Below are 13,095 nucleotides of genomic sequence, written 5' to 3'. Positions count from 1 at the left end.
TGTTGCAAACGGCGGGGACGCTCTTGAGAAGGCCAAAAAGTCATCTTTATTATTATTCTGTACCAATCTATTACATACATTATATCATATAATGTATTATAATCATTTATAATAAATTTTATGATAAGCATAAAATACTTTGTCGATCATAATATGAAACCTACTTATTTTTTTTGTATTGAATGAATTGAGTTGTTATTCGTAATAGATTTGTAATAAAGAAAGTTATGTAAAATGTTCAAAATTTTGAACTTTATTTAGAAACATGGATGTCTGTAGTATATTTGCACCAATGCTTTCAGTTGTAAAAAATGTATAAAATTGTACATTTACTTATAGGTATATTTATTGTTTTAAGGTGGGATACATAAATAAATATTGCATTTAGTGTATATTGTTTTTGAGAATACTTAATGATTATGTTCTATAGATGTTATCGTGTTAAATTATACACACAATTCCTGCGTACATGTCTTGATTTGTGGTTTTCAGTGCGTGGTGGGTAAAAGTAGCTCATCCACACATGGCCCAAATGTAGAGCGTACGCTTAGTAGATGTAGAAATTGATAATGGCACGCTCTAGTTGATATAGGTTTGGTTGAGAATTTTCTCTCAGGTACATAGATACCAAATTTTAAAAAGCAATCTATTCTAAAAGCATCTATGCATTACATTATTTAGGACCCGAATTCTTAGGCAACCTGTTGAATGTTATAAATTAGCACATGTTTACTTAACCTGAATTGTTAGTGTTGAGTCTAATTAATTACTCATCAAATTATCTTATAGAAACCGAGAACAAATTATTCAATAGTTTAGTATAGATTGCTATAATTGTTTAGAAATATCACCCAACCTCGAACCAACAATTTGCTAACTGATTTAAATCCAAATGATGACTGTAGACACTTTCAAAGTATGAAATTGATATAGGTGATTAATGCTTAGAAAATGAAACCTTATTTGTTGCCTAAACTGAAATACATAATCCTTACTTGGTGCCAAGTGTTTTTATTAAAATCTGAGCTGTTTTTTGTGCGAACGACTACTCAATCACACATTGTTTTACCTGTATACGCAGCTAATTGCTTAGATATCAGATAAGTTTTAACTAATATGTAACATTATGATAATTTTTAACAGGTTCAGAGGTGTTATTAGCATATACCTAATATACAAAGAACCTTCAGAGTCTAGATAACCTGCTTTTATTAATAAGTTTAACATAAAGTGTGTATGAACAAATTTGCTAAGTGTGTACAAAATGTAAATTTTATTATGTCTTATTTACGGGTATTTTCATTGGTAATGGTACCTTTCATTCTCTGTTGTTGTAAGTCACTGTCTATATATAATATTTATATCTAATATTTACCTATCTACTGCTGATACATTTGAATCTAACAGATCCCTCTAATTTATTTTTATCGAAACAATAGCACGTAACTTAATATAATACGAGTAGAATTAAGAAAGTACCTAACTGTTGTTCTTCAAGACAATATTGATGTGCTAGATTAAATATCTTTATTGTGTGATTTACATTGAAACCAGTGTTTTTCAGTCTCCAGCTCAGTCTTTATAATTACTGACTTTATCGTAGTTTTAGCCTTATGGGGTTGCTGGAACGTTCGAATACAAAAAAATAACGAATAAAGCTGGCCACAGATATCCGGTAACAATAGGACGAACTGTGCCGACGTCATTTAATTGGTGCATTGGCTACTATGCCCCGCCCTCTTTTGGAATGAACCAATCGAATCGCGTCGTCAATACGGTTCGTCCGGACTGAACTAAACAAGTAAGCCTGAAAAGACATAGATACTGACTTCCTTTTGATGCTAGAGATCAGAGATTGTGTATCTACTAATTAAATATATTCGCTGTTAAGTTATTGCCCTATCTGTGTATACATATATTTATGGAAAAGAAGATTTAAGACATTTTGTAATGCGTAAAATGCATTTTTTCTGACATGACATAATTTAGTAAATAAGTGTATGAACGTTTTGATATCGCGTTAAATGCAAACAAATTCCGAGTCACTGCTCAACTTGTAATCCAAGGATAGTTTTTGAATGCGTTTCTACCAAAGTACCTAATTTTAAAAATATGTTTGAACGTTCATACATTTTCTAAAATTTACACGTTTTATACATGTTATAAAACATGTATATATGTGAATTATATATAAATAATATCATAAGTGTCTGGAACGCCAGGTGAGCAATAAACTAATGGTTTAATGCTTGCCTCATAGGTGTATACGGGCCTAAATAGATTATTATTCTTCCAATCTTCAAAAATTTGTTAACGGAGTTTCCATTATCGGAGAGTCACTCAGTCTTTGATATTTTAAAATACACTAAACGAAATTGGAAATCATCTTTGGTATAAAAACCTAACGACCCGATTATGTGACTCTGTATATACCATCCACTTCGTAGTTTCAGATAGTCATAGTCATATTTCATATAGCTTCATACATAGTCTTTAACGCGACAGTTTTATTCTGTGTTTAATGTGAATCGCTACCAAAAGAATTCCTATTTATTTACAATGTCAATATATTTATATATGAATCTATTATAGAATAGACCTTATTTCATCTTTAGTTTTATAATTTAAGTGTACTTTTAGAGTTATATTGTACTCGCATATATCCTAGCCAATTTGTAGCCGTTTGCCATAGCAAACGCTTTGGGTTTATTGTGTTTGCAATGCTGGCTTAATTCTGCATCTTTACTACATAGAATTCTATAAGTTTGACCATCTTAATTAGGGGTCATCCATACATGATTAAATTTCGTGTTTGAATACTAAAATTGATGTGCGCTGTCACAAAATTTAGTTCTTAGATTTGATGGTTTTTTTTTAGTTTCGTTTACGAAGTTTGTGACTCCTTTAAGCTCTTGTTCTACAATGTCACGCTTTGTTGACAAATGTGTGACGAAAATTTTGGATGTTCCCTAACTATATTGATTCTTGTGTAAACTGTTAACACATTTACAGCCAACTATCGCCGTGGTTGCCCAGCCTTAGAACTACATGCATTGGTTCTTATGCTACACCTTTATGAAGTCCATTTCCAGAGCTGAGATTTGGAAGTCATGTTGTAACATTTGTAACATGGGAGTTCAAAATTAGTGATGTATAATATGCTGTTTGAGACGATTTCTACAATTTGGCTTTGATATGTAATATTGTAAATAAGTGAACGCACAGCGTAATTGTATGTAATCGCATAGCGTATCTTTTGTAACTGTGCAATGTTATTTTATAAAGAAATTATGCCTACTTTAATGTTGTAAATACAAAATGCGTTACTTAAAATAAAATACTGCTAAAATGTGTTTGTACATTAATGCTTTTTATTTAAATAATTACAACTTTTAATATTCTGTTATCAACGTGTGACGAAATGATTGTATATTAAACACGTATTACTTGACCCTGATTGGACAGTTTAGGGTGGTATAGGAAATGTTCATGCTACCTATGGCCCATCATGACACTTATGTTAGTTATTACGCTAGTCCCGTATTCGCCCACATACCCTACTATTTAATTAACCGACTACAGATCGTACAGAATAGGTTTCTGCGTCGAGCCACCGGTGCGCCGTGGTTCGTTCGCAGCGTAGATCTCCACCGCGATCTTAATCTGCCCTCGATCTAGCAGTTTATGAAGGAAGCGTCTCGACGCTACTTCGACTCTGCCCAATCCCACCCTAACCCGCTTATAGTCAGTGCGGTCGACTACGCACCGAGGAGTAATATCCGACATACGCGACAACGTTGCCCGAGGCACGTTCTCATTGACCCCGACGACCCCATAACGGCAGGTAACCTTTTATCTCTTAAAGTACAAGCACATTAAAGTATTAAATTCCATATATACCTACCCGGTAATCGCACTACTGTACGTTTTTATATACTAGCATTCAAGCATACGGCTCATCTGATGGTATGTGTTTGCCTTGCAGAAAAAGTAGATGAAAAACAATACTGTCATGTTGACAGTTAGACGTGTAATGTCAACTGTCATGTTACGGCTGTCAACAAGTTTTATTGTTGTGAAAATGGCGACTACCGGAGTGGGTTTTCGGTGGCTAGATATATTAGAAAAGGAATTCGATAAGGCATGTGTCGAATTAGACACGTCTCTGTGTAAGTATTATAATTTCCCTACATGTGGTCATAATTTTTTTCAATGATTAAAGTGTTTTTTACATTATATTGTAGCAACACCAATATCAACGTAAAACCATTTATTTCTGAGAATAAATAGAGAGTTATTACTATTTGTATATAAAAAAATATTAAATTTTATATTAAAACCATTGAATATTTTACTTCCATGAAATGTTAGGTACACGAATTGAATAACCTATAATCATACACTTGATTGATTCAATGTTGTGTATGTAATCTCACTAGTCAGTTTTAAAATTATAGGGCTTTATCAGTGAAAATTAAAGACTGTTATTGACCGATCGTTGCGAGCTTCTTTTGCAGCATATTATACTTTTCAATTCTATGTATATACATTTAGGAAAGTTTTATATATGTCTTGATTTTGTCGATCATTGTTTTCATTGACTACTGGCTATTATTCATTAAATAAGTTCTGGTGAACTACATGTGTTAACTATTGTGGAGCCGTAAATGATATATCTAAGGTATCAATTGTCATTTACATATAGCAAAAGTAATTTAATTGACATTACCTTCGCAATATGTAAATGAGAATTTGTTATAAAGAATTTATCAATTATAATTGGCAATAAAAAATTCATAGTGGTTTTTAATTTCCTTAAAGCAGGTCTAATATGTTTGTTGACATGTTACTTCCATATTATCCTACTAGCTTCAATTGGATGTGGGTGTTCTTTTGTTTTTTTAATATGATTTCTAATTCACAAATTTAATAACATTCAATTCTATAATATAGTAATATCTAATTTTTTTAATTGACAAATAATTCATATGTGTTCCAACACTTATAATGCTATTTTAATAACTTGTAATATTATCAATTCCAGCTGAGTTGGAAACTGAAGAACCAGAGGTTGTATTCTCAGCCCGTCAGAAGATTGCTACACTCAGCTCATGCTTTGCACAACTTACACACAAGGCACTGACTATATTCCAGAACAGTGCTAAACTAGAGGTAAGTGAAATATTTTTTTCTATGTACGTAATGTATATTTTTGAAGTGATTTCAGTTTCAGGATGATAGAATAAAACTACAGAGTATCTGATTTTAATTATATCTTTTAGAGAAAAGTCATTGCAGTATAAATAATTAAAAAAAGAATAATTTATATACATACATATTTATATTTATATAAAATGAAATTAATGCGCTAACAAATAAACATATCTAATAATATATCTAGTATTTCAATTCATGTAATGAGTATTAGGAGTATTTGACCCATTTAGAGTAGTTGATAATACTATCAACTACTCTAAATGGGTCAAATACTCCTAATACTCATTACATGAATTGAAATACTAGATATATTATTATGTTGTATACACAACATCTATTGTTTTTTATCTATGTGTATGCACATGGTACTCATCAGAACCACTACCCCTTGCAATATCTTGATCTTCGTTACATTAAATATTGAGCAGGAGAATATAGAAGTATAATTTAGTTATACAACATCATCAACATGGTTTTAATTGAAAAATTATATTTGTGGTGGATAGTCCATTTGTGGAGGAAGGTTTTAAGCTATATAACATTATGCTATGGCCAATAGAAGTGGAGCTGCAATGAAAAATGTTGCAAAAGGTGGAGAAATGAAATGCAGACTAAGTTCTATGGGTCAACTAGTATCTAATATGTGAAGTGTGAAGTGAAATGAAACACTAAATTGTTATACACATTATATTAAAAATTAAGGTGTTGACACATCTTTCCATACTGGGCCACGATCATATGGGTGTTTGTGCAGATGCCTTCGATGTAATGGGCGTGCTGTCGGACTATCGGTTATCTGTTGCCCTCCTACTCCACTAAGTATTTTCTTATCCTCATCCATTATATCGCCGCCCCCGCCATCATCGTAATATCCCCTGTCTTGGTCTTCTTCCGCCCAGTCCATCTCTTCATCAGAGTCTTGTTCTCCCCTGTAACATAATAATAATTACATCGTTTTTTTTTTATGAAGGGTCTCAGTGCTACTACTTCTTCCTTTAGTAATTCTTTTCCCGCGTTACAATAATCTCAATCACATATTTTATATAACAGTGATGAATGGAAGAGAAAAACATATTACGCCGACCCCAAATAAATGGGATGAAGAAGAAGCAGATGATGACACATTTTATATAGCGCCATCTAGTACCAAGAGTAAGCAGAGCTTGTGTTATGGCTACTGTACTACTGATAGAAATATATAAATACTTTCATACAAATACATATGTAATATATGTACGAATATAATCTGCATATGAATACAAACAATCATATTCATGATAGTTTGCACAGTGCGACGATTCGAATCCGTGACCATCGGAAGTAGAACAATATGCTAAACTGTTAGATCGTAGGGCAGTCGACATTACGTGTCATCCTTAGTATTAACCAAATGAACCTAATTTAATTTATATTCAACTATCTACAGTAAGCTACACTTACGTTAAATGATTGTAAAATATCACTATAAAAACTTATGTGGTCACAAAATTATATACACTTATACTAGAAAGTATAATTAAAAATGAGCCGCACTGCAACTCTAGTAGTACTTCAAAATTTTCCTAAAAGAACCTAATATTTTCTGCTAGATATTATAGAAACGTTATAACTTTACAACGCCTCTAGAATAGCAGAAATGCAGTGAAATCTTTTAAATACAGATTGATATAGAATTATAAATAAATTGATATAGACTTCAACTAATTTAATTCATGTTTGGACAATGATGTCGCGTACTTGATTCCTTTAAGTTTGAGCAGAAGTCTATCAGCCGCCGCGGTGACTTCGGACGGAGACGCTGATTCGTCACCATCCTCGCTCATTCTACGTTCCAGCCGTTGAAGCGCCGCATCCGCACGATTAGTCAAATCCACGAATTTCTCAGTCAACTGTTGCAATTCATTCTCCTTCAGTGTTGTTTGTGATGCATTACGAAATACACTCTCGAGGCGACGGCAGGTGGTATCAGTCTGTAAAACAAAGAACTTGGTACTCGAGCGTTTCTCAAAGTCTACGCTCATATCATAAACGGACAGAATGCAAAGTGTATTCGTAGAGGGTAATATTTATTAGTCTTTTGGAATCTGTGGAGTCTTGATTTACCAGCTATTGTATTTTATATTTGCCATTTTTAAACTACATTGCCTTTCTGTAATTAATACATATTTGACACACTAACATAAATACACTATTCAAAACCCTGTATTTATAAGAAAGTATAGACGAATTCAATAGGTAAATTTGATCATAAGTAAGATTTCAGAACTAGGTCTAAGGTGAGGCCTACTCCATCCTTTCAGTGTAAGTCGTGATCGTTGTTAATGATTCGTAATAAATAATAAAAAATAAACCTGTGTTTGACGGGCTGAACTAAGTAGTTTTATAACTTTTGTATTATGGCTTCGCATTGTAACTTGTATATTTTGTAATTCATGGAATGTTGCCGCAGTCCTGTAAAATATATTAGTTTACTATAGAATTTTTTCAGCTATGAATAAAATTATCATAATCATAAATGCCGTAGAATCAAATTAAACATTTTAAAGAACGTAGTTTTAATATACGAAATAATATGAATAAAAACATTCATGCGGTTCAATGAGTAACTTACTTATTGATAAGTGAATCGATTAGTTTGTCCAGTACATCTGCTACATGATTGGGATCATCGAGCTGTACGCGTTGGCAAGAATCTGTGAATCGTTTTTGCGTATCTAGAACTTCTTGCATCTGAAATGTTAATTATATTTTTAAATTTAATTATCATATAAGGCGAATGAAAGCCTTGTAATAATCTTTCAATGCGTAAATTTTGTGACCTTCAAATCAATGTTATTAGTTTTATCTGTGACTCGTCTCATAAAACTGGCTTCCAAGTCAGCAATATTTAGCCTGCCCTCCCGTTGTCGTCTCGCCAGGGCTCTCAGTCCATCGGCTAGTTCACGACGAGTTACATTTACTAGGGATAACCCGTCTCGCATTAAAGATTCCATCACTAACCCCCGATGCCAAGTGTCCGCATAAGCACCGTGTACCTGTAACCCAAATTTATTTGTACTCTCATATTTGTAATTTTCCTTAAGTTATGGAAGCGTTTAAAGAATTCTATCTCACCTTATCTAACAATCGCTTGTGTATGTCAATTTGATTAGTCAGATTTTGGGCAACCTCTATAATCTTTGTTTGACCGCTTTCTATCTTTTGGCTGCTTTCTTTGATAGACGTCTAGAAGAAATATAAAAAAGATTATTGTTTATAAAACTAGTATAATTTACTATATTACACTTGTGACTGGATCGGGAACACAACTACTATTTTAATTAAAAATCAAATAATAGGAAAAATGTGTATTTTTCCCAAAAGTGCTCACAGCGAAGAGGAAAAGTAACAAACAACTAGTCAAAAGTGACATATAGAAAATAGATATAAAAAATATAAAGTTTATAAAAAGAATGGAAGACAAGCTGCCAGCAACAACACTTATCATTAAACTTACTTGTACGGTTGTTTGAAGCATATGTAATCGATGCTCCAGTCTTTCCGCTGCTAATTGAGCTCTTTCTAACCGCAAAGACAGAGCGGTTTCTAAACGATCTGTAATTAATTACCTTTCAATTAATTCGTATCTACTTATAATTGTCCTCGTCCTGTAGTGCCTTATGTTAATTTATTCAAACCAAGTTTGAACGAGCCCTTTGTGTGGATCCTTTTACAATTGATTAAACGGCGCTGTTGTTTAGTCAATTGTGAAGTACTTATGTGTTGCGAAAGTTAGTCTAGCGTTACATTCTAAAATAGAATATGACACAATAAGTTTTTAAGTGATGACTCATCGCTGTATAGGGCATAGGGGATCGAATTATTTTATATAGAAACTATGTGCAATCTTTACTCATATAAGTGCTAAGTAAGTTTGAAGTTTTAAACCTTTTCTCTATGGATCGGTAGGTTTGCTGCGTGCCAGTTTTTGTTACCATGGAAATGCGCCATTTTTGCACTCTTTATGTGGGGATAATTTTCTTATTTATATAGGGTAACTAACATGCTTAGAGTTCGTTTGATATAAGCAGCCATTTGAAAACAACAGGTGCATTAAAATTGTAACTGTTCTGAACAGTGGTGCGATGTTTTAAACTCACCTAATTTATCTTGTAAGACGTCAAGCCGGCGAGACTGTTTTGCTTGTACAGCACTGATGGTGTCTAACTGTCGTAACCTCTCTTCGATGTTCACCAATACACTAGTTAAATCCTGCAGACAATATTTTCTTAATGTACTACATACTAACAAAGTAAATGCATAGCGTCAGAAAATATGTTTTTTACAATAGTTTAGTTTTTGGTACCATTATTCATCAGTCAAGGAAGAGATCCTAAAAAGAAGGTTTTAATCCGATTGCAAATATGCTTTATTTGAGAATAGACTTAGGGTTTTCTTTCGTGTTGGTCTTATTCGTGTATTCTTCAGTATTCATACAAAGGTAGGGAGAAAGTAATATTAATAACTGCATTACTTAAGTGACTAAAATGTGATACCTTACACATTATACAATATAATTGCGATATTTACAATTGTAAAAAACCGAATAAATAACAATTGATTACTGTAAAATCCTTTTTAAAAATAAAACAGTGTTTTACATTTTCAAATATTTTTTTTTATTTGAATCAACTCACTACTCTAACAATCATTCTCAGTGAGCGAGAGAGATACTAGAGACGAGGAGGATTGCCGGTTTTATTTCGGCTTCGGGTTCTGGGACTATGTTCAAACTGGTGAACGACAAAATTACCTTTGGGTTATGTGAAGCTTGTGAGTATAAACGCAGGCTATGAGGCTCTGCGAGCGAAGTGCGCGCCAAGCAGAGCCACGCCAGCGCCGCCACGGCCGCGCTTAACATCGCCCCGCCTGTGAACAATTTTTTTAAATATCTAAATTAGCAATAAAAAAAATTAACATAGTCAATTATTTTAGTAATACGAGGGTAGTCACTTTTGGGACTATACGCCGGGAAGGAGTTATGTTCTAAATGTACAATTAATATAACACAGCATGAAATGTTATATAAAAATCTTAAATTATCAGTTTTTATTTTACTTTTCTTATTATATACTACAAATTAAATAGAGATTGTAGAGAATTTCGAAAGAGAGCTGTGTAGAGACTAATAAGTCTCTATGGGGTAGTATGCATTGATATGACAAACTCAAAAAATAATAGATGCTACGTCCATATGTACTGAATGCAGTGCAGTAATGCATTGCAAATTGGATAATAATCTGCTATATTTACATTACCGTATTAAGTCAGCACGGCGCATATAGCAATTTCTTTCAAGACACTTGTAGTTTGGTTCGGGTATAATTTTGGTTTTCAAAATAATACAAATGACAAAACATTTAAATACGCAAATATTTTAAAAAGTGTTTTTTTTTTATCTACAATAAGGGAATAACGCATGAATGTTCGGGCTACTCAATTAGTACCTACTCTAGCTACTAGACTAATCCGGGAAAGACCATACGTAGAGGACCATTTCTTAAAAAAATGCATTCACACATCGACCTATGTCGTATTTATGACGTAAGTCGTATCTATAGTTAAAAGTACTTCATGTGTTAGGTAAGAATATAATCGATTACCAACGAGTTAGTTCGCTGGAACCGAAGGCGTGTGCTTTACATCAGACGAAAAAGGAGTCATACTTTCTCCTCAGTTTGTACTTTATTTATACCACCTACAAGTTATGACGAAAATATCTACGTAATTTTTAATTTGATTGTAGCACTTTTCTATTTTATACATAGATACTATATAGCACTAATTGTTACCACATCGCTTTACTTGGAATTAGTATAACTCATGTATCGGATATAGATCGGATGAGCTACTGCATATCAATCAAGTTTCATAACAATTAAATGAACTATTTAGGAATACACAAACACGAATATTTTTTATGGGAACCCTACGCCAACATACGCCTATTAATTCACGTTTTATCAAAACAGTTATGAACTCAAAAAGTGCAAACATACTAACATTTATTTTTATATATACTAATATTATAAAGAATTTTAAATGTGAGTTTGGATGTTCTGGGTAATCTCCGCTACTGATCAGATTTTTATTATTATTATTACTGTACAAACTTTCACGTTACGACCAATAGGAGTAGAGTTGCAATGAAAAATGTAGCAAAAACGGAAAATATGATGCAGACGAAGTTGCGCTAGTAGCTAGTTTATAAATATTAAAGTTTTATGCATATTTCTATATAAAGTTAGACTCAGCAATTACAAGTTAATATGAACTCAATAGTCATACAATTAATTAATTAATTGCCTAAAGCTTTGTTTTGACAAAAGTTGTACGCCCTTTTTGAGGAAAAGCGTTTTAAATAATTGTTTGTGTCGGTTGCATTCCGTTCCGTTTTTTATACTACGTGGGTGGCAAACAAGCATACGGCCCATCTGATGGTAGACGGTTACCGTAGCCTATCACGTCACGCTCACTATACCCTTCTTGAAAAACCCCGTTGATTGTTATCTGCTAATTATGTTCAATCCCTCCCGTTAGGTTGAGTGAAAGAGACAAGTGCAGTAACAATAAGTATAGTCCTGTTTGACTTCAAAATTGTATGTCCTTCAATTAATATCGTCAAGTATTGGTTATTATAAACAGAATTTAAACAGTGTACACCTACTCCGGGGCAACAATTGACAGTGGTAGATTTTGTACAAAGTTGTTAGCGTATCTTCTGGCTCACCTATTTCGAACGCTTGCTTTGTATGACGTGTTTCGGTTGATGAGTATAATAGGCAGTGAAATTCGTACCCCGTGTACGGAGGCATAACATCTTAATACTATTGTATAGACAATAAGCAACAAGAAATGTTATCGTTAAGTTTTCTCTAAGCACGGGTAGGTATTCGTCAGTCATCTCATATTTATACTACCTCGCTTTAACATGCCATATATTTACAAAAACATATAAAAATACATAATTCTATTAAATGAAACGTAATGGTGTAAGCATATGACATGGCATACACTGGTATAAACCTTCGTGATATTCTTGAGAACTTGGATCGTTGTTTTTCGTTATTCTTATTTGCAAATTTCATCCTCATTACTGCGAAGTAAGAAAAATACGAAATCTGTATACATAGGTAACCATTTAATTAACGAATTGAAGCTAATACAGTGGGCGCGAGAATAGAATCAGTGTTCAAATGAATATCTCACCTTTAATCACTTATTAAGAACAATAACAATGTTGTTAGGCAATTTCAATGATGATTCAAATTAGGCGTTCTGTTTAGTGAGGCGTTTTAAACTGATTTCAAAAAGGGTAATATAAGGGAATTCATGAAAACTTTGTTAATTTTGTACCAATTATTAGTGTCCAATCTTTGTTATTGATAGATAGTGTTTAAAATAAATTAAATTGTTTTATATAAAAAAATATTTTAAATATCTTTTATATTTTTTACACAATTAATGAAGGTGTTAATTAAACTTTTGACTTCATTCAAATATTTTAACCGAGATGAAATGTAACCTATGTCCTTCATACTAAATATGTCCATCTTTAAGCATGTTTGATTCAGTAAATAAAGCTACACGAGATGCTAAGACATATACAAACTTATTATTAAATTTATTAAGATTAAGTCACGGATTTTCTGCAGTAATTATTTCGTATGGTGACCGACTAAAAGCATGAGGTTACTATTTTAATACTCAGCCTACTGGTCAGAGTGGTAATAATAGGCTAATTCTCCCGTTACGAGCAGGACTTGAGTCCGTAGGAAGGACAATTATAACATTTGTTATGATTACTTATGTAATATCAACATCCTTTATTGAAGTGTA

The 13,095-nt window shown here is 32.8% G+C and overlaps 2 protein-coding genes across 2 annotated transcripts in view; one reads left to right on the top strand and one right to left on the bottom strand.

The window, feature by feature from the left end:
- Window positions 1-4,060: 4,060 nt before the first annotated feature.
- LOC131843645 (Golgi-associated PDZ and coiled-coil motif-containing protein-like) overlaps window positions 4,061-13,095 on the top strand; it is a 52,260-nt gene continuing 43,225 nt past the window's right edge. Inside the window, exons 1-2 of the mRNA XM_059192321.1 lie at window positions 4,061-4,169; window positions 5,045-5,172. Coding sequence (XP_059048304.1) covers window positions 4,082-4,169; window positions 5,045-5,172 — 216 coding nt within the window. The 5' untranslated portion in view covers window positions 4,061-4,081. The remainder of the gene's footprint in view (window positions 4,170-5,044; window positions 5,173-13,095) is intronic.
- LOC131843644 (uncharacterized) lies at window positions 5,666-10,120 on the bottom strand. Its single transcript, XM_059192320.1, has 9 exons — window positions 10,010-10,120; window positions 9,357-9,468; window positions 8,714-8,811; window positions 8,332-8,442; window positions 8,037-8,252; window positions 7,829-7,947; window positions 7,569-7,668; window positions 6,955-7,187; window positions 5,666-6,146 (listed from the first exon to the last, which is right to left on the bottom strand). Exons 1-9 carry the CDS (start codon window positions 10,115-10,117, stop codon window positions 5,915-5,917), a joined length of 1,329 nt encoding a protein of 442 aa, XP_059048303.1. The 5' UTR covers window positions 10,118-10,120; the 3' UTR covers window positions 5,666-5,914.

The sequence above is a fragment of the Achroia grisella genome, unplaced genomic scaffold, assembly GCF_030625045.1.
Source record: "Achroia grisella isolate CSIRO2021 unplaced genomic scaffold, CSIRO_AGI_Agris_v1 utg327, whole genome shotgun sequence".
NCBI lineage: Eukaryota > Metazoa > Arthropoda > Insecta > Lepidoptera > Pyralidae > Achroia > Achroia grisella.
The sequence above is the reverse complement of the archived record's forward strand: the minus strand, read 5'-3'. Positions and strand labels throughout refer to the sequence as shown.

Bases quoted from the DNA above. Each gene is read 5' to 3' on its own strand.
- LOC131843644 (XM_059192320.1), bottom strand. From the start codon at position 10,117: ATGTTAAGCGCGGCCGTGGCGGCGCTGGCGTGGCTCTGCTTGGCGCGC. The intron at 9,469-10,009 runs GTAATTTTGTCG...TATTGTCTGCAG, and splicing joins AAGCTTCACATAACCCAAAG to GATTTAACTAGTGTATTGGT. The intron at 8,443-8,713 runs GTAAGTTTAATG...TATTTCTTCTAG, and splicing joins TGCTTCAAACAACCGTACAA to ACGTCTATCAAAGAAAGCAG.